General features: G+C 45.2%; 2 protein-coding genes across 2 annotated transcripts; both read right to left on the bottom strand.

Moving 5' to 3' along the window:
* Positions 1-1,680: 1,680 nt before the first annotated feature.
* On the bottom strand, positions 1,681-4,418 carry LOC311529031 (ferritin heavy chain A-like; the record flags this gene model as incomplete). The annotated part of the gene is made up of 4 exons (XM_084644675.1): positions 1,681-1,836; positions 2,407-2,532; positions 3,725-3,871; positions 4,317-4,418. 4 exons carry the CDS (start codon positions 4,416-4,418, stop codon positions 1,681-1,683), a joined length of 531 nt encoding a protein of 176 aa, XP_084500801.1.
* A 4,813-nt stretch (positions 4,419-9,231) lies between these two features.
* LOC311528900 (uncharacterized protein) lies at positions 9,232-17,485 on the bottom strand (the record flags this gene model as incomplete). The annotated part of the gene is made up of 9 exons (XM_084644395.1): positions 9,232-9,435; positions 10,704-10,829; positions 11,419-11,565; positions 11,949-12,057; positions 12,156-12,178; positions 15,066-15,218; positions 16,046-16,180; positions 16,638-16,820; positions 17,384-17,485. 9 exons carry the CDS (start codon positions 17,483-17,485, stop codon positions 9,280-9,282), a joined length of 1,134 nt encoding a protein of 377 aa, XP_084500521.1. The 3' UTR covers positions 9,232-9,279.
* Positions 17,486-19,374: the final 1,889 nt, after the last annotated feature.

Raw genomic sequence — 19,374 nt, 5'->3', positions numbered from 1 at the left:
GACTTCAAGGTGCAGAGAATCCTCCAGCAAGTGACTCATGCTGCAGAGGAAGTCAAAAAACCCACAGGGCCTCTTCCAATCTGCCCTGGAGGAAAACTCCTTCCTGCCCCCAAATATGGTGATCAGCTTGGCACTTCTCCATAGCATGGGGAAGACCTTTAGACTTTCACTGGCTGAATGGGGCTATCTAACCATTAATGCTCTTGCCCTACTAAATAGGACAAATCAAACAATTGGCAAGGGCCAAATATTCTCTCCTCCCAGAATAAAATTAAAAGTGCAAACTTAACTATCTTGGGACAGAACTTCAGGAGAACTGCATGGAATTACATCTGCTGCATACCTGCTCTTTTTTGTTTGTTTACTGTTTAGGGGTAAGACTCTCCACTGCCTGTGACCTGTAGTACCACAGTCCCCATGGCATCCTGTAGCTGCTTCTTGTTTCTCCCACCCCTCTTGCTACAAGAGCTGGCAAAAGATAACTAGGCACAAAGTTGTGGGACACTGGGCACATCCAAACACGAGCAAATAAGCGAACCCAACTCCCCATGTTTAGCAATATGAAAGTAAGTCACATTAACTTGACTCAGCCCACAGCTGGCTCCCTCAGTCATTTAATTAATAACATGCCATAAAATGAGCTATTGGTTACACTAACTCTACATTTGTTTACCCCTACTCCCCCCACAGGGCAGGTTTCCACAACATTGTCTAACACTGGGCGGGGATGAATGGCAGGAAAGTTTACTGCCTTCTTGACTCCTGGGGAGAGTGAAGGTTGTCATGGGGTGGATTTTCCCATTCCCCTGAGAAAGAACAAACAGCCATGCAGTGTCCTTATCCTGGCCTTTCTGGACAGCCTCTTAGCTCTAGAGAGCTGCTACTCCAGTTGGCACATATCAATAGGGAAGGAGAGCTCTTTAGCAAAAGGTTCAGGCTGGAAGAGGGACTTACTCCCCCCATGAAGGGTCACCTAGGTGGGGCGAAGTCATTGACCAGCTCTCTTCATGCAATATGAGGTTATTTAAGAGACCTACTAAAGGAGGGAGGGGAAGTAGTGGGAGAAGAGTCCCGTGGCACTACACAACCAGCAGGAGGCCCTCTCAGTGTGGTTTTAGACTAACGTCAATGTTAGTACTGGCTTCAAGGAGAAATTTCTCCTATTTGATAAAAGCCAGCAAGGGAGACTAAGCCCAGCATAGTCCAACTGTTACTACATTAACCTAGGGTGTGAGAAGTCACAGTTCGAGGCCCAGCTCTGACTCAGGCAAAGCTGAGATTTTAACTGGGTTCCTCCCCCTGTCATTCCAGCTAAGAGCAGTAGCTACTGGGCTAGTGACATCTGTGGTAGGAGGTTGTCAGAGACACCATTGTACGGCAACATAGAATATAGAACTTTTGGTAATCTCAAAATTGAGGCAGGAGAGCACATCACACCCTGCTCTTGCTATCAGAAGCAGTGGTAAGTAGGATTCTACTGCCATTGCCCCAAAATAGCGGTCATTCCTTCTGCACAGAGTGTGCTGAAGAGGAATGGTCATCTTGACCACATAAAAGACACAGGATATTGGATGCATAGAATGTTTTATTGTCAGCACTTGACTCTAGGTTGCTAGACCTTGTCTATTTGGCTGTGAAGTGTAGAGCTCTGCATGGCACTCTCAGCTGGCAGTGTGCCGTTCAGCTTCTCTCCCCCAGGGTGAGCTTGTCAAACAGGTACTCTCCCATGCCATTCTGGGGCACTCCCAGGCGCTTCAGGTTGGTGACATGGTCTCCCAGCTGCTTGATGACCTTCACCTGCTCCTCCAGGTAGTCAGACTCCAGGAAGTCACAGAGCTGCAGCCAAGCAAGGGAAGGAAGAGGACTATTTATTCCAGTTCAATTATGTACCATTACATTTCAGTGCAGAGTTTTAGCTGCAAGTAAGAGTCGCAATGAGCTACGGATCAACCATCTCTCCCTGGCACACATCAGTAGGGTGTGAAACCACTACTTGTCAGGTTTATGTGAATTCCAAAATTGTTAATATTGCTTCTCACACCCTTGAGCAAGGAAGCTCTGTAGTCAAAGAATGGGAAGCATCATTGCCAGCATTACCAACAATCTAAGGCATAGATGCAGTAAGACAGACTTGACAACTGTAACCATAAATCCCTCTCCCTGCCCAGATCTTCCAACTACTCCCCCCACCCCCTGTTCCAAGGAGAGGGAGACACAGAAGCCTGGAGGCAAAAAGAGTAGAGGGCTCTCCTGCAAGAGAAGGCCACTTCTGGGCAGATAAGACGACTGAACACAGCATCTCCCCCACATCCCAGAAACGGGAGAGGAAGCCAAACTTCCCTAGAGGAACAAGTGCTCCCAAACATCTACTCCAACTGCGTTGTATTTGTCTGCCATTATACTCACATGAGGGTCATTCTTCTCAGTAGCCAGCTTGTGCAGGTCCAGCAGGGCCTGGTTCAGAGTCTTCTCCAGCTGCAGGGCACACTGCAGGGCCTCCAGGCTGTTCCCCCACTCATCCCGCTCTGGCCTCTGTACAAACCCAAACAAAGCAATGCTAAGCTCACTTGTTGACTCCCACTGCAGCTAGGAGCTAGTGTCTACTGCATGGAGAGTTGGCTTCCTTCATTTAAGAGGTGAAGTGTGGGCTGGAAAAAAAAAAATCTCACCTACACTTATCTAATAGACAGTAGTAGTAAGCATCAGAGATGTGATGCTGGTAAGCCAAGTGCCAACTCTAACCAAAGCCTAGTTGTCAGCTGAGACCTCAAAGTCACTGCTGGAAATCAGGCCAGTTCATTTGGGTATCAGTATAGATCAAAGAATGTAAACTTCATGAAAACTAGCAGTATATTACCTGCCTTGTTCTCACTTCTATGTATCACGTTAGATGAATAGCAAACATTTACATGTTCTATACCCCTGTAACTAAATAAAGAATCCTTTGTGGAATGCAAATGAAGAGTTTTCACAGGCAAGTAGTAACTCTTGTGCATTTGAAGGCAAGTGATCGTTGTGTGGTATGATCAGATATCAAAGACTCTAAATGCATGCCTCTCCTAGCAAGAGCCCGTGTAGTGGTAATGATGCTATCAGCTTGTTTTCTGCTAGCAGCTACAGGTATAGACACAAGGGAAAAAACCTTTATCTCCTGGTTATCTGGAGTCTAACAGAGCAGAATAATTGAATGAGAGGACTGAGATCCCCAGAATTATTTCTAAGTAGCCCTGAGAGACTTTTGGAAAACTGGAGAATGATAACATCTGTTACCATTAGGAATTCTAGACTGGGACTCACCTGTACATGTTGAAAGGTTAAAGCAGATCAACCAAGAAGAGAAATTTAAAAATGTTACTATAGACTTGGCTACTCATATTGTTTGGCGTGAGATCTAGGGTACAAGTCAACCCAGGTGAGTGATGGGTTTCTTGGGACTGGATGCTGAGATAGTGGGTGTAAGTGACCATTCACCAGTCCAGCTTGCCTAGATAGCAAGATAGTCCACTTGGATGCTCTAGTCTGGGACTCCATTATAGACTACTGTAGTAGTCTGGGAGATCACATTAAGTACCGGGCTGGTAAAATCTACTTCTAGACCACACCACCAGTTGGGGGGGGGGTCTGCCCTGAGGCAGGCACTCATGATTATTTGCCATTCCAGACAGGGTGACAAGATGCAGGGACTATAAAGCAAGACAGAACAGCAAGTGCCCTTAGTGGTCACCTTGATATCCTGCAGGACAACGCTCCCACCTCGCTTGTTTTGATAGGTCAGGAACTTCTCTGCATGTTCCTTCTGCTCATGAGACTGTACCTTCAAGAACTGGGCCATGTGCCTCAAGGCCACATCATCCCGTTGAAAGTAGTAGGACTAGAGATAGAAGAGAACAGCAAAAGCAATGCATCAGATGTTTACTACAGGTAAATATCAAAAAGCTACTTAAACCCCCATATGTGGGCACAAGCCTGCTTGTCTCCTTCATCTTTTAGCCAGGTACAATGCAATTATCTCTGCCTAACTAACTGCAATTCAAGGGAAGTCTAAGCTTCTAGATTTACTCTTTGTGCAATCTGAAGTAGTGCTCACAATCAGTCTCCCCCTTCCCCACAGGGGCACATTCCAAGATACTCCCCCCTCAGTACAACACCTGCCCATTACAACTACAACTGTGTTTGTCCCAACACACCACCAAAATACTACTCATTTCCTCACTAGCACAGAGATGTCACCGCCAAGATCACACGCAGTATTTGTTCCATATTTTCACTCTCATTAGCTAGGAGAGGAAAGGAACACCCAGAACTAGCATACTCACCATAGACAGATAGACATAGCTAGCATAGAGCTCCAGGTTCACCAGGCGGTTCACAGCAGCCTCACACTCAGCATGGAAGTTCTGACGCACCTGGGATTCCATTTCAAGACCTAGAGAATACAGTTGTAACAGCAAAGGAAAAAAATCTGAAAGCACCTAAGCTAAGAGGAATATACACCCCCAAAGGCAAGCAGAACTTGCACTTGAAGACAGGTGGCATTAATACTGTTCAGAGTAGGGAATGCTTGTGATGGGCAGCTGATGCTAACCAATGGAAATTCCCTTCCTCAGCAAGGCACCAGTCAGCATTGTAGGTGGGACTGTCATAATGTTCACAGCTGAGAGGCTGGCTCATCAAGATAACATAATCTGTTGTAATTACAGCCACAGTAGGAGGAGGGTGGGGGTTATGGACTCTTCTTGAACAAGTTACTTAGCTGATTGTTTTATTTGCTCACTTCCTTGGCATTTCCTAGCCTTGGGTAACTAGCTGTAAATTTAGAACCATGTAGGAAACTAATAGTTTTACTGTCATGCTGTTTACTTAGACACTATGGAATAAGTTTTCAAAAGCACCCAAGTCCCACCTCCAAGAGTGACTGAGGCACTCAAAAGTGTGAGAATCACTGAAAAGCACTGGGACATGAGCTCCTAAGTCACTTTCCAAAATGGCACTTAAGTGCTTTTGAATATCTTATTCTGACGAGACATGCATTAGTGATTTAGGCACCGGTGTTTTGGCAACACAAATATCCCCCTCACAGCCATCTTGCCAAGCTCCCCAGACCTTTGCAAAAACACAGCTATTTTTGCCTGGTGCTAAAAAAGCTGCAATTCATCCTCTCTATCGCCCCAGGAAAGGGAACAGTTTCTGACTGAACTATGGAGCCCCTCCAACAGGAAACCTCTTTCTCTGCAAAAAGACAGGCCTGCTGGCCATTGCAAACTGGTGCCCAAGTTATCACCAACAGGGCTGCCAGAGTTGCTTTTCCCCTGCAGTCACGACACAGAGGACTGAAAACTCTGTGGGGTCTGCGAGGAAGTGTCCCAAAGCAAATTCAGCAAGGAACCTTAAGAGCAGAGGCAACAAGACTGACAGAAAATTTGGTTAATTTTTCCTCAGGAGCATTCATTTTAGCTGCTGGAAGCATGAGTTGGCAGGGCAGGACTGTTGCCACATCCCTCATGTCAGACATAGGAGGTAGGGATGCAGCAAGAGATGCTTCTCCCTCGGTGGTCAGCTCCCCTCCACTCCTGAATGCTAAGAAACCAAGGACGATATGGTCCTGATGCCTACACAGAAGCAGACAGAAGTACTATTAGTCCTTCCCCAGCAATCTAGCTTTAGACCTAGAGAAGGTCCCACCTCTTGTAACTTAATTTTTCAGTTACAAAATCCTGATTGGACAAAAGCAAGAGGTAGATATTGGGAAGATATCAATTTCCTTCATATTTGAATGGGACATTATTGAAACAATTCATTCTGAAGGTTCAAAACACATTATTTCAGCTTTATCCTTTTCACTTTTTTAGGAAGCTTTAGTGTGAATGTAAACAAAAGAAAAGTTGCATAAAACAGTTTGATGAGTGCTTATTTTTTGACCCTTGTTTCACACAAATTGCAAGTTTTCATTCCCCTCCACACACACACACCCCGGTTCAGTGCCTGAGTGTATTGAACATTTTTCCAGAAGCTGTATTTTGTCACTTGTTTTTATTTTCACACAGCATCACAAAAATCAGCAACCTCAGTGCTCGTGGCTATATTGCTAGGGAGGATCATGCTAGTTCCAGAAAAAGACAGAGTGGTCTTTCAAGTTGCAGTGGGGGAGGTTTAGGTTGGATATTAGAAAAAACTTTTTCACTAGGAGGGTGGTGAAACACTGGAATGCGTTGCCTAGGGAGGTGGTGGAATCTCCTTCCTTAGAAGTTTTTAAGGTCAGGCTTGACAAAGTCCTGGCTGGGATGATTTAATTGGGGATGGGTCCTGCTTTTGAGCAGGGGGTTGGACTAGATGACCTCCTGAGGTCCCTTCCAACCCTAGTATTCTATGATTCTATGATTCTATGGTGCAGTTGGTTAGCACCATCCAATGTCCTAGAAGGCACTGGTGTTGAGGGTACAGCATTGAGCAGAAAGTGGCTTCACAACAGTTCTGAAATCAGGGCATTAATAGATTTCCCTTCATTGATCTGTGACTCGTTCTAGTTACGTCACCAGATTTTCCCTTCCCAGTGGAAGCTGAGCAATAAGAATTGTAAGCCAAGGTCCCCCTGCCAGGGGGTGCACTATCTCCAGTCACTTCTCTAAGCCAGCTCTTTGGTTCCCCCCCACACACACACACCTCTTCCATGTGTCAGATAGCGATACTACTCATTAGCGCACTCCTCTTACCCCCAGCTTCTACACAGCTGAATGTGGGACTGGATGGAAGTTCTGTCCTTCAACCCACAAAGTGACATTGTAGAGCCTTTAGCCCTAGACCTGGCATAAAGGATATCACACTAGGTGTGAGTTAGTGTAGTTGGTCGATTTCCTACAATACCCAGAATGAAATTACATTAGACATAATACAACCGCCGAGCCCTCCCCCAGGAGAGCACACATGGGATGTATATCTAGGCTAAGCCTTTCCAATAGCAGCCTTCCTCAACCTCCACCATGTTCCCTGTGATTCCCATCCCACACCCCCCAGAAAGAAAGACACCTTAGAGATTTCAACAGGTTAATACATTTTATTCTCAGCACTTGGATGACCATCAACCCAGCTTTACTATGCTAGTAAAGGAGAGTCTCCCATGTGCATTGTTCAGCTACTCTCCCTCAGTAGGATCCTACTGCCATGGCCCAGAATAACAGTCATCTCATCTGCACAGAGTGTGCAGAAGAGGAATTGTCATCTTGACCAAATCAAAGATACAGGATACTGGATGCATAGAACGTTTTATTGTTAGCACTTGGCCCTAGGTTGCTACACCTTGTCTGTGAAGGCCTAGAGGTGAGCTTGTCAAACAGGTACTCTCCCATGCCATTCTGGGGCACTCCCGGGTGCTTCAGGTTGGTGAGGTGGTCTCCCAGCTGCCTGATAGCCTTTACCTGCTCCTCCAGGTAGTCACACAGCTGCAGCCAGAAAAGGAAAGAAAGGTTAGAAGATGGGTTTGTTCCATCTAGGATAGGCACCATTGCATTTCAGTACACATAACCTACAGTGGTGAGCTATGCTGTCATGCTAAGTTATGGGATCTTTGTCCCTCTGTCCTCCCAGAGGAAAACCCTCAGGCTTTTGCATGTTGGCACTTGTATGTTTGAGCTAACTAGTATCATTAGTGAACATCCCTTCTCACAACCACAGTTGAGAACAAAGTTCTCTAGTTTGAAGGCTGTTCACCGTGGCAAGGAGATAGTAAGCCACTTGTCCACATTCCCAAAGAAGTCAGACACAGCTGCCATAGAAGGGGCTTATTCTTAAGCATATCACCATCTTAGTTCCTCATCTCCCATTTCATGGTCTCCAGACACCATAGAGAATTCTGCTGCAGCAAAGCAACTGGAAGGAAGATGTTTAGCCAAAATAGTATAAGACAAGACAGAACTGATTCTCAGCTACAGAAGAGGAAGAGGACTGGAAAGCCCCCGATGGACTGTAGAAGACAAGAAAACACATCCTAAGTTGGTTTACATTCAGCACAGAACAACTTTTCAAAGACCCAAAATTCCACACAGGATGGAAATGCCCTTTCCTGGCCAGCTCCAATTATCGCTTTTACAAGATAAGCTTAACCAATTCTTGGCAAAGATGAAATTTCTACCACCAACTGTAAAGAACTTGCAGGAGGCCAGAACCTCAGCTGGTGTGAACTAGCATAGCTTCAGAGTTATATATCTGCCAGTTGCTGAAGATACATACAACAGCTCAGGAGGAGGAATTAAGATGTTTCCAGGAACAAATGGGTGAAGTTATATACACATTAGTCATTGTCAGGTGATTATTTGCCTGCCACAGTAGCTTTGCTAGTATTGTAACCCTCTAATGTCAAGCAACCACAATTGGAAGCCCTGCATGATCTCCATTTCACTCCTTCCTGCAAGTCACAATTTTCTTCTCTAATATAATAAGAGACACTGGGTCACCTTTTCCATTATCCCTATGCAGAAACAGCCACTCATCCCTCCCCCCCCCCCCATTTTCCTCCCTGTGGAGGTGAAAATGCTTCAGTGCACCTGTGCAAGAAAGACATATTGGGGTCACCCACTACTGCTTTTGTTCAAATGCCTCCACATATATTCCAGCCCTAGTTGCAGGAAGGGAAGGAGAGTTGAAGTAGTTCAGCAACAGGAGAATCCCCTGTAGTTAGTTCTGGGTAGAGGCCAAAGGGTTTGTCATCAGTGAGAAACGCTCCATTTGGAGGATAACTAATTTGTCAGCCCCTCTCTCAACATAATTAGAAAATTATTTGGAAGAGAAGTAGTCACATGAGCTGGGGGGAGGAGAGGAGGGAGGTAAGAATAGAAGGAAGAAATAAGAATAGAGCCTTAGAACAGGAGGTCCAGATCACTGTTATCTTTACCCAGATGTCTAACTTTGGGCCCTCTGAAGTTGAGTTTCAGGTAGAAGATTTGAAATGTGTTGAGGAATGTGTTGCTAGCAGACAAAAGGCTTCTCTCCCTGGTGCACAGACCATGGGAATTACTGTATGTTGCCTCTACCCACTTCAAATGCCTTTTCTTAGCACCCAAAATAGCCAGTTCAGTCTACTAGATGAATCCTATCATTCTTTCCTGTTTGTTCCAGGACAGGTGGTCACCATGTGTCCAAAATCCCATTGCATACACGAAAAAAAAAAATCACACCACACAGATCCTAGATTAAGTTTTATTGTCAGCACTTAACCAATCAAAAGATGTACTGGTTAATGGGAAGGGTAATATATTCAATTGGACATTGCAGCTCTCAGTGCAGACTTCAGCTGCTGTGCCCCAGGGTGAGCTTGTCGAACAGGTACTCTCCCATGCCGTTCTGGGGCGCTCCCAGGCGCTTCAGGTTGGTGAGGTGGTCTCCCAGCTGCTTGATGGCCTTCACCTGCTCCTCCAGGTAGTCAGACTCCAGGAAGTCACAGAGCTGCAGAAAGTGACAACAGGAAGACTCATTCCAACTCCTATGTGCTTAGTAGAAAGATGGCGGATTACTTGACATTTAGTCTAACAAATCTTAACTTACTAACTGTACATGCTATGTATGAGCTGGCCGAATGAGTGACCTGGAGAATCCTGGGACTAAGAAGAAAGGTTGCTCTTTCTTAAAGTTTGAAGCATAAAAGTGTAACACCTCAATGGCGGTTTACATGGAATCAGATCCCCTACATCAACCCCAAGTCATCATTAAACAATACATACAATGGAGAAGTATTACAGGATTTCATACTGGTGATAGTCTTTGCATTCAACCAGGAACATTCTGTACAACGTAGGCAGGAAATATCCTAGTGTGTGTCACTCATTTATTGCATGGCAGGAGGTTAAGATCACTGTAAAGGACATAGGTACAGACATTACACTATTTCTAAATAAATGTTTTGCTACCTCCCATTTTAGTTCTCCATGCTCACCTTTCTGCCGGTTTTATACTGCATTGACTTTTACATGTTTGCCCCCTCAGTTTAGGGCTTTCCATTTAGCTAGCCATTGCCTTTTTCAGGAGGGCTCCCCTCCTGTTATTCCTTTCCAGCTAGGTCCAGGAACTCCTTGGGCCACTTTCACTCTAATGAGGAACAACTGTGACTATGAGAGAATGTTTTGCAGTAGCTAGAGCCTATCCATGAGAATTGCTGGCCATTGATATTTTGCTGCTTAATTCAGAAAGCATTTATTTCAGGGCTCAGACTAATTAAGTGTAGTAAAGAGGCGGAAAACACTGCCACATATAGTGGCATGAACTAGGCCCTCACTTAGGGGCTAAAGCCACCCTTTCAATCTGCTACAGATATAACCCCATATTAATTCCCACCCCAATTAGTGCCCCTCTGTGGTCTCAAAGGAGGGAGGGAAAATAGCTTCTGGAGAGCTGGAAGCTATTTTAGAAGTTGGAGTGGAAAGTGAAGGAAGAAAACTAGGGAACTTAAACACTTCATTCTGTCACACTGTGTGGCCAGAAAGGGAGAGAAGACAAAAAAAATGTTTGAAATAAAGTGGTTCAGAAGGTAAAAAGATAAGATTTGACAACTTCAAAACTTAACAGTTGTAACTTTCCTGGAAAAAAAAAAGTGTCCCTTTACCAAAGCCCTGTTTTCCCCCCAAACCAGGAAGATATTTTTGATCTGAGTTTCCATTAACTTCCATTCTGAACTTTGCTGACTGCAGCCCCCGTTTCTCCTGCCAACTTATACTCACATGAGGATCATTCTGCTCTGTAGCCACCTTGTGCAGGTCCAGCAGGGCATAGTTCAAGGTCTTCTCCAGCTGCAGAGCATGCTGCAGGACCTCCAGGCTGTTCCCCCACTTGTCCCGCTCTGGCTTCTGTTAAATAGCCACCAAAAAGGTTAGTCACAACCCATACCTGCTCTAGCTCTGCTAACTTTTAGGCCCTAGTGAGGAAATCTGCCCTGCTGCTCTTCTTTTCTCTAGTATTGTTATGGCCAGTATGCCAATAGTCCCTTTGCAACGTAGGTCATTATTCCCTTTGCTACTAGAAGTCAACACCAATACTGCAACTCTGAAAGAGGCACATTGTGTGTGATTTCAAGACATTTACAGCCAATTGAGCTCACCCACTAGGACAGGTTAGTACTAAGCAGCAGCTCTCCAAGCTTATTCCCTCACTATACCTCTCATGCCTGTGGCTAGATAGAAGAGGGATCACAAGCATTCTAGTCCCCAGTCCATAGGTTACACCCTGCATAGTAAGCAGGTCGAGCCCATCACCTACCTGACTTGGTCGAGTGTATCCATCTATGGGAAGTTGTTACACAAAGCAGAAGTGTATGGTGCCAAGCAGAATTTGAACCTTTTCCCCACAATACAGGAGCTTTGAGTTCAGTAGTCCCTCCCCAGGGCATCTTATAGATCAGAGACTACATTGAAGAGATTGTGTACCCCACCCCCTCACCTCTACATCCTGCAGGACAATGCGTCCCCCTCGCTTGTTCTGGTATTGCAGGAACTTCTCTGCATGCTCCTTATGCTCATAGGACTGCTCCATCAGGAACTGAGCAATGTGCCTCAGGGCCACATCATCACGGTCAAAGTAGCAAGACTGGGAAGAAGTACAAGATTGATACACCCAGCCAGGCAATGAGATATTAAAGATCTTTGCTAGTGTAGAACTCAGTCCACACAGTCCTTAAATGCCACATACATGTGTAATCCAATAGCAATAGTATAGAGTTAGCAGAGTTTTAGTCCCACCTCTGAAGCATTCTCTATTGTACTCTCAGATTTCCCCAGGGCTCTTGTTCAACTCCATCTCTGCCAAAGCAACCAGGTGAGTTACTACAATCTCTGAGTAAGCATTTATAATTCTATAATCAAAAAGCCTCAGCTACCTCAAAAAAGTTTCACAGGACTTTGTTGTAGTATTTGGAGTAACAGTTGAAGCAGAAAACAGAAAAAAAGTTCTTAAGAAAGCCTCTGACTCACCATGGACATGAAGACATAGCTAGCACGCAGCTCCAAATTCACAATGCAGTTGATAGCAGCCTCACCCTCCCGGTGGAAGTTCTGGCGTACCTGAGACTCCATTACAGCACTTCACAGAAGAAAGGATAACAAAAGCTGAACGCTCACCAAGCCCTGCCCCCACCCTACTGAAATAACCCCCCCCGAGAAGACATAGAAAGTGTTTACCTCACAGCTGGTTTTAATACTGTCTGGAGCATGGTGTGGGTGTGAAGGGTAGCTTCTGCCACCCAATGGAAATCCCTTCCCCATCAAGGAACCAATCAGCACAGCATGACTCGGCAATTGGGCATCTGCTGCTCTGAAACAATGTAGAGTTGCTGAGCTTTGTGGATGTTTTCCTCCACTAGCATGGTCAGATCCCTCCCTCCCTGGTGTTTTTGTTTCCACTGACCAGGAGATTTGAGCTACTGTGGAGAAAGCAGCAAACAAGTGTGATTCCCCTCAAGCCCCTGCTCTGAAGAGAAGCAGCTGGAATGGGGACTCTGGGGCGATAATGCCTACAGTGCATATGGCTTAATGAGTTCTAGGAATTCTGCTTTTGATTGTCAGAGCTTCTTGGATGCCAGAAGCTTTGCATGACACCTGTGATTGTTAGGCTGCCTTGGAGACCCATCTCTTTAGAGCTGTAGCTGAAATCCACTATTATCTCCGAGCACCACAACTAACACAGCAAGTTCCCGTCATTCAGCAGAAGGCTTGTTTCTAATTCTTGATGTTCAGATGGATACTACTATTTAGATGTGCAGTCTGTGACTTGTCTTCATCTTACCCCCAGCAGCACTCACACTAGGATTTAATGCTGCAAGGCAGACAGTCTGTTCACAAGCAAGGAAAGCATGTGCCACTGTCTAAAGCGCACAGCAGTGCATATTATGGGGGAGTAAGGTGAATTATAGAGCACACCCGCATGCTAACTGCCCCCACGTGGACAGTACTGGAGTGAATAAAAGGTATTTAGTTCACATTAACAATCCTCTTTCAAGCAGGACTGTATTCACATCAATTAGGTACCTTTTAGGTCACACTGGCAGCATCCAAAAAGGGCAGTTAGCACTCAACACTTTGGGGTGTTCTGAAATTCACACACCCCAGCCTGCACACTGCCGTGTACTTTACAGAAGTCCTGATGCTCTTTTAAGTAGAACCACAACAGCCCGAGCTGGGACAGATTTTCCTTATTACCTGACCCCTAATCAGCCAGAACCAGGTAGCCAAAGTTGTTCTTCCAGCTTTTTTTAGCCCCCTGCTCTATCACCCTGCCCAGAGGATGTTTGGGTAGCAGGCTTACTTCTGAAACTCATTATGCCATGAAACATTTCCAGGGCTAATCGTTATCTCACCTTAATACAGGTAAGTAAACCTTCCTGTCAAGATAGGGACAAGAAAGCATAGATCACATTGTCTCATCCATCACTTTGTGCAAATCAAAAGTATGATATACATGTGGATGTTTCCTTCAGCGCTAGTCCCTCTGCCACATTGCCGCTACAGTGAGCTTTGAGACACCCGATATAACTGCTTAAAGAACACACATCTTCCCAGTTTTTGATGTGGAACAGGATCAGATTAGTTGAGTCATTCTAGTTTCATTCCCGAAGAGCTAAGTAGACTCACCAATTACAGTACGGGGAAAAAACGCTTATATTGATTATCTGTTAAAGAGTCCAAAGGGCCTAGCCAGAAGAGGTACTGGTCATTCAACTTATGAGGTCACACATTCTGTTCAGGCCAATCCTCTCCTGTTACAGAGGGAGTAGTGGGTCATATCCTGCCATATGAGCCTGCAGCACAACGGAATGCTTTGAAAGCTTATTATGAGCCAAGAAGTTGAAGCATCATCAGGTAAGCTTCTATTGTCTCAGGTGTAGTCATGGCTGCCCCATCCTCTGCTCGGAAACTTCAAGGCCCTTACAACCACTCTGCTTCCCACAACATTTACTTCATCCTTGCCACATGCCAGGCACTGCTTTTATTATTCTCCATTGCTCAGCATTATGCTGATATATTCCCAACAAGTGCCCCTTGCACCCCTCTCATGCTGAGGCACTAGACTCATGCATTATTTTAACAATGGAAGCTTGTTTACATTTGAGTAGCAAGATTTATTTTTTGATGATAGAGAGATGACAAGTCTCCCCTACATTTATCTCATTATGAATGCTGTAGCAACAGATAATAACTGTCAAAGATAATGGGCTCCTAACCTAAGTTTGGGCTTCTCTTGTTCTTCTAATGTAATTAACACATAAGAATCTGTCTCTGCATCCCAAGCTAATGAACACTGTTTCCACAGAGCTCCCGTCCTTTCCCCATGTCTTATTACTTTGATTGTGAGGACATGGTCCTGAGGCACGGGGCCCAGTTTCCCTCATAAGGGCAGGGAGCCAGCTGAGAGGGTCCAGAAATATCAGAACAAACAAGGGAAGTAGACAGGTGCATGGTCAAGGTTATGTTGCCTTCAATCCCCAGCTTCCTTTTTTTAATTCTGTAAGGACATGCAGGAGCATTCAGAATAAAAGTTAAGATGGTGAAGTGTACTGTTACAGGGTAAATCAAGCCACTTAGAGAACTAAGACTTCAGGCTAGTTTTTAGTGAAGCATTCAGAGGAAAGAAAAAAAATGCATACATTACACATGGAATTTTTACAATTAGATAGGTCTATAAGATGCTGGGTTATTGGCACCAACCTGGAGGTACTGGCAGCTCAGTTCTCACCCCCTGGCTACATTAGTAAGTCTATCACCTCTTTAAACCCACTGTAGTACAGCCAGATTGTGTGGTGGTTTCTCTATTGCAGAGAGTTTCATGATTGCCCCTAGGGTGATGTAATCAAGCCCTAATTTCTCCCCTGGCATAATCAGACTTTACAAGTCATGAAATATAGCCTCCAACACAGATTGTTTCTTATGGGGAAAAGCTCACACTAAGTGGCTTATGTTATTCAAAGACAAGTCCAGGCTCAGGGATTAGAGAATTTTATTCTCAGCATTTAAGGATTTGTCAAACTATTCTTTGCCCTGGATACAAGGTTCCAGGAAAGCATAATGCATTCTAAGCCTCTGCTGTGCCATTCAGCTGCTCTCCCCCAGGGTGTGTTTGTCAAACAGGTACTCTCCCATGCCATTCTGAGGCACTTCCAGGCACTTCAGGTTGGTGAGGTGGTCTCCCAGCTGCTTAATGGCCTTCACCTGCTCCTCCAGGTAGTCAGACTCCAGGAAATCACACAGCTGTAGGAGGAGAGAGGATGGTTAGGGTATATGGACTCACTCTTGCTCTCTCGTATGCAATAGGGCATTTAGTGACCCCCATTTTGGGCATTGTGCCGAGAAATGGTGTTGAAGCAATGAACTATAGGACAGTTCAGAGTCTCTAGTACTGTACATGGTGTAGAAGCCACTGTACAGGTAGAAATAGCTAGAGAACAGTGCTATTGGTAACGAGATTATCTCAAATTTCATGTGCAGTAAATGGTTCATGTCACTTGAGAATGGGGGTATTCACTACTGACCAGGGTATGAAAACCCTATAGTTGCAGAAATTCAGAAGCTAGCGCAGCTTCTCATCAACCTGGCATTTTCCCCTGGGGTTGGGAAGGGCTAGAGAGGCCCTTTGAGGAGTAGTTTTCAAGGGACACAAAGGACAGGTAAGCACCTTACCCTCTCCATGTTTAAGTCTCCCCTTTATACACAGGGCTAGCAAGAACAAATCTCTTTCTATGCTGCAATATTTGACATGCCACTCACTGTCTTTTACACATTGAGTGGTGAGGGCAGGAGCACATGCTGTATTCCAAGCCAGAGGGTATGTGCGCATGATTCTCCTGACCACACTCAGGTGAAGGTCATTTCTCCACTGGGCATCTTGTATAGGTTCAAAGCCTGGCTACTTTGTGCCCAAGGTAGGAAATTAAACATTCTGAGAACGTATGATGTTGGATCTATGCATTGTTACCTACCACAAACATCCCCAGTTTCAGGGCTGCTTCAGATGGAGAAGCAAACCCCGCCCCCACCCCCCTCCAAACCTCTGTCAAAGCAGCACTGCATGTAGTTACTGCCTTCACTCTCTCCACTACCACGCTCACGTGGGGGTCATTTTTCTCAGTAGCCAGCTTGTGCAGGTCCAGGTTCAGAGTCTTCTCCAGCTGCAGGGCCTCCAGGCTATTCCCCCACTCATCCCGCTCTGGCTTCTGTTGGAGAACAAAACACCTCAGGGTGCTCACTGTAGAGATGTAGTTTCACAACCAAGGCATCTTTCCACCCCACCGCTAACAGCACTAGGCATCCCTGGATTTTCATGTTCTATAAATAGAACACAAAGTTGTTGCTTGTGAAGTGAGGGAGTAGATGGTCAGGTCACAGGTAAGCAAGCCTGTTCTGTGCTTTTAGCTAACACAGGCTCATGTATATCAACCCATGTCCATACTCACCCTTTACCATAAGATGGCCAAGGTCTGGTGCTCCTGAACCATGCAACTCTCCCTAATTTGCTACAGGGTTCACTCTTAGAAATGCCTGGGCAAGGCCTATCGCTTACTCCTAGAGAAGAGAATTAGTACTACACCCCAAGCACAGCTACTAACCCCATTCTCTGAAGTCCAGTTTATGGGAGCCCTTCTAGGGACACAATGTTACTTTGTTGCTTACCTTGATGTCCTGCAGGACAAGGAGCCCCCCTCGCTTATTCTGATATTTCAGGAGTTTCTCAGCATGCTCCCTCTCCTCATGGGACTGCTCTTTCAAGAACTCAGCCATATGCCTCAGGGCCACAGCATCACAGTCAAAGTAGTAGGACTGAAGAATAGCAAATGCAACGTTTACTGACTTGGGCTAGAGAGACAGAAGATTCTAACATTTTATCTGGACTAGAATAGCAACCTAGAGACCCTAACCTCGGTTTTCAGCCCACTGTGTTGAAAGGCACTGTACTTGGCAAGAAACACTCTTTGAGCTTCAAGCTGTGCAGTCAAGGAGCATTCATCCCCTTCGATGAACAGGGAATGGAAACAGAGGGGAACTAGGTGGCAGGCCAGAGATCACAGGGGAGCTTAGGGTAGAGCTAGGAATCAAAGCCAGACTTGCTGAGTCCCACTCAGATAGCTGTATTAAGTTCCCTGCATTCAATCCTGTAAGAATAAACTCTCTAAATGACATCATTCTGCAGACAACACATTAGTCTTTCCATAGTCAATTCAGATTTATACAGATAGGGCTCTGTAGCCCCACAAACGACATACTATCCTCAACTGGAATTCATTAGAAATTAGGACTTGGAAAGTAGACTTAGAAAAGAAAAAGGAAAAGCCTTTTAGAAAAAGAAGCCCATCTCTCTTAGAGCATAATGAGACAAGAATGTGTGTTTATTAAAAAAAAAAAAATCACCACACATTTACCATGGACAGGTAGACATAGCTAGCGTACAGCTCCATATTTACCATGCGGTTCACAGCAGCCTCACACTCAACATGGAAGTTCTGACACACTTGGGACTCCATTTCTAAATCTATGAGGTGTAGCCCTGCTTAACAATAACAAATATCAATAGAGCCCACTCTGTTCAAAGACTGCTAGCACAAACACACAGCCTAGAAACAGAATTTTTCTCTTAGCACAGCTGATATAAATACTGCTCAGAGGAGGCTTTACTGTGATTTACAGGTACTACTGCCCAATGGAAGTTCCCTTCCTCCCCAAGACACCAATCAGCATGGTAGGTGTGACTCTCACAGAATTTGCACTGGTGAGTGGCTGGCTCACCAACATGAACTCTCCTGTTGCCATTATACCCCCTGGAGGAAAAAGGAGGAAATATGAGAATTTGTGGGGGAGGGATAGCTCAGTGGTTTGAGCATTGGCCTACTAAACCCAGGGTTGTGAGTTCATTCCCTGAGGGGGCCATTTGGGATCTGGGGCAAAAATTGGGGATTGGTCCTGCTTTGAGCAGGGTATTGGACTAGATGACCTCCTGAGGTCCCTTCCAACCCTGATATCCTATGATTCTATATAGAGGCTCCCAGAACAGCACATTCAGCCCATTTGCTGGTTCTTGATCAATCCTCTCCAGTGGAAAGAAGGTGCAGAAAGAGCAAGTGATGCAATGATACCTGGTGGGTTCAAGCTACCATGTTGACCTTGTGAGAGATATCAGAGCTGTTTAATCACTAGAAGCATGGCCTGGCATATCTGTAGCTGGAGTTACTTCTTGATGCATTCAAGAATCCCAGGGTCTGTTAGGACAGAAAGTGCAGCATGGGCATTTCATGATAAACGGGGACTGTTACATAGAAACAATGGGAAGAATCAGCACAGATACGGTTCCCACCTCTGTCTGTCTTTCAGGTTCCATAGCCAATCTCACATACCCCAAACCCATGTGATTCATGCCAGTCAGTCAATGACATCTTCTGCTTTCCATTCTTCTACCCCTTGAAACAAACATTTGTGTATAAGAAAACAGATTTGATCCAAAATTCATAGCAATCACAGGCAAAAGCACAGAAAGAGAAAACACTAAACCATCCACGTCCATATACAAGCAGCCCCATTACTGTAAGGGTAGATCATAGTTCCATGGAATTTTCTAATCTTGCATATGTGGCTGCATATTTAATAGCAGGCATGAGGGTAATACTCTTATTCAGACTCTCTTCAGTAAAGGACCAATGTTTACTTTTCTTCAGACAAGCTATGCCTATCTAGTCTCAGCTATGAGTGAGTTATTTAAAGGTCATTTAGGCAGTGTTGTCCTGTTACGTTCCAGGAAGTGGGTTAGGTCGTGTTGCGTTAAACTGGCAGGAATCTTCATCTCATCCCAGGCTTTTTGACCAGCTTTTCAAACTTCTGTGATTGTGCAACTATCCTGTCTAGCGCTGGAGAATATGGAGTTCATATTCTTTATTCCCCTCTGAAAGGGAACAGCTTCTCATTGCCCCAGGGAGCAAGTCCAGCAGGAAGCATCTGCCACGATACAGGCTGGACGGGCAGTGGGAGCAAATGTCCAAGCATAGACTGATAGGAAACCTCCCTGGAGTTCCCATCCACTTTATTTATACATAGAATCATAGAATATCAGGGTTGGAAGGGACCTCAGGAGGTCATTGCGTCCAACCCCCTGCTCAAAGCAGGACCAATCCCCCAATTTTTGCCCCAAATCCCTAAATAGCCCCCTCAAGGATTGAACTCACAACCATGGGTTTAGCAGGCCAATGTTCAAACCACTGAGCTATCCCTCCATGATATATGGACATAATATAAAGCCATCATGGCAGAAACACAGATGTGATATACAAAAGCAAGTTACTCCCAGTAGTGCTTGGAAGAGTTGCTTTGCCCCAGGAGTCAGGACACAGTGGGGGATAACATCTTTTCTGCAGTGCAGTGCCAG

The sequence above is a fragment of the Lepidochelys olivacea genome (assembly GCF_965140295.1).
Source record: "Lepidochelys olivacea isolate rLepOli2 genome assembly, chromosome: 12".
Lineage (NCBI taxonomy): Eukaryota > Metazoa > Chordata > Testudines > Cheloniidae > Lepidochelys > Lepidochelys olivacea.
This window is presented reverse-complemented; position numbering and strand designations above follow the sequence as displayed.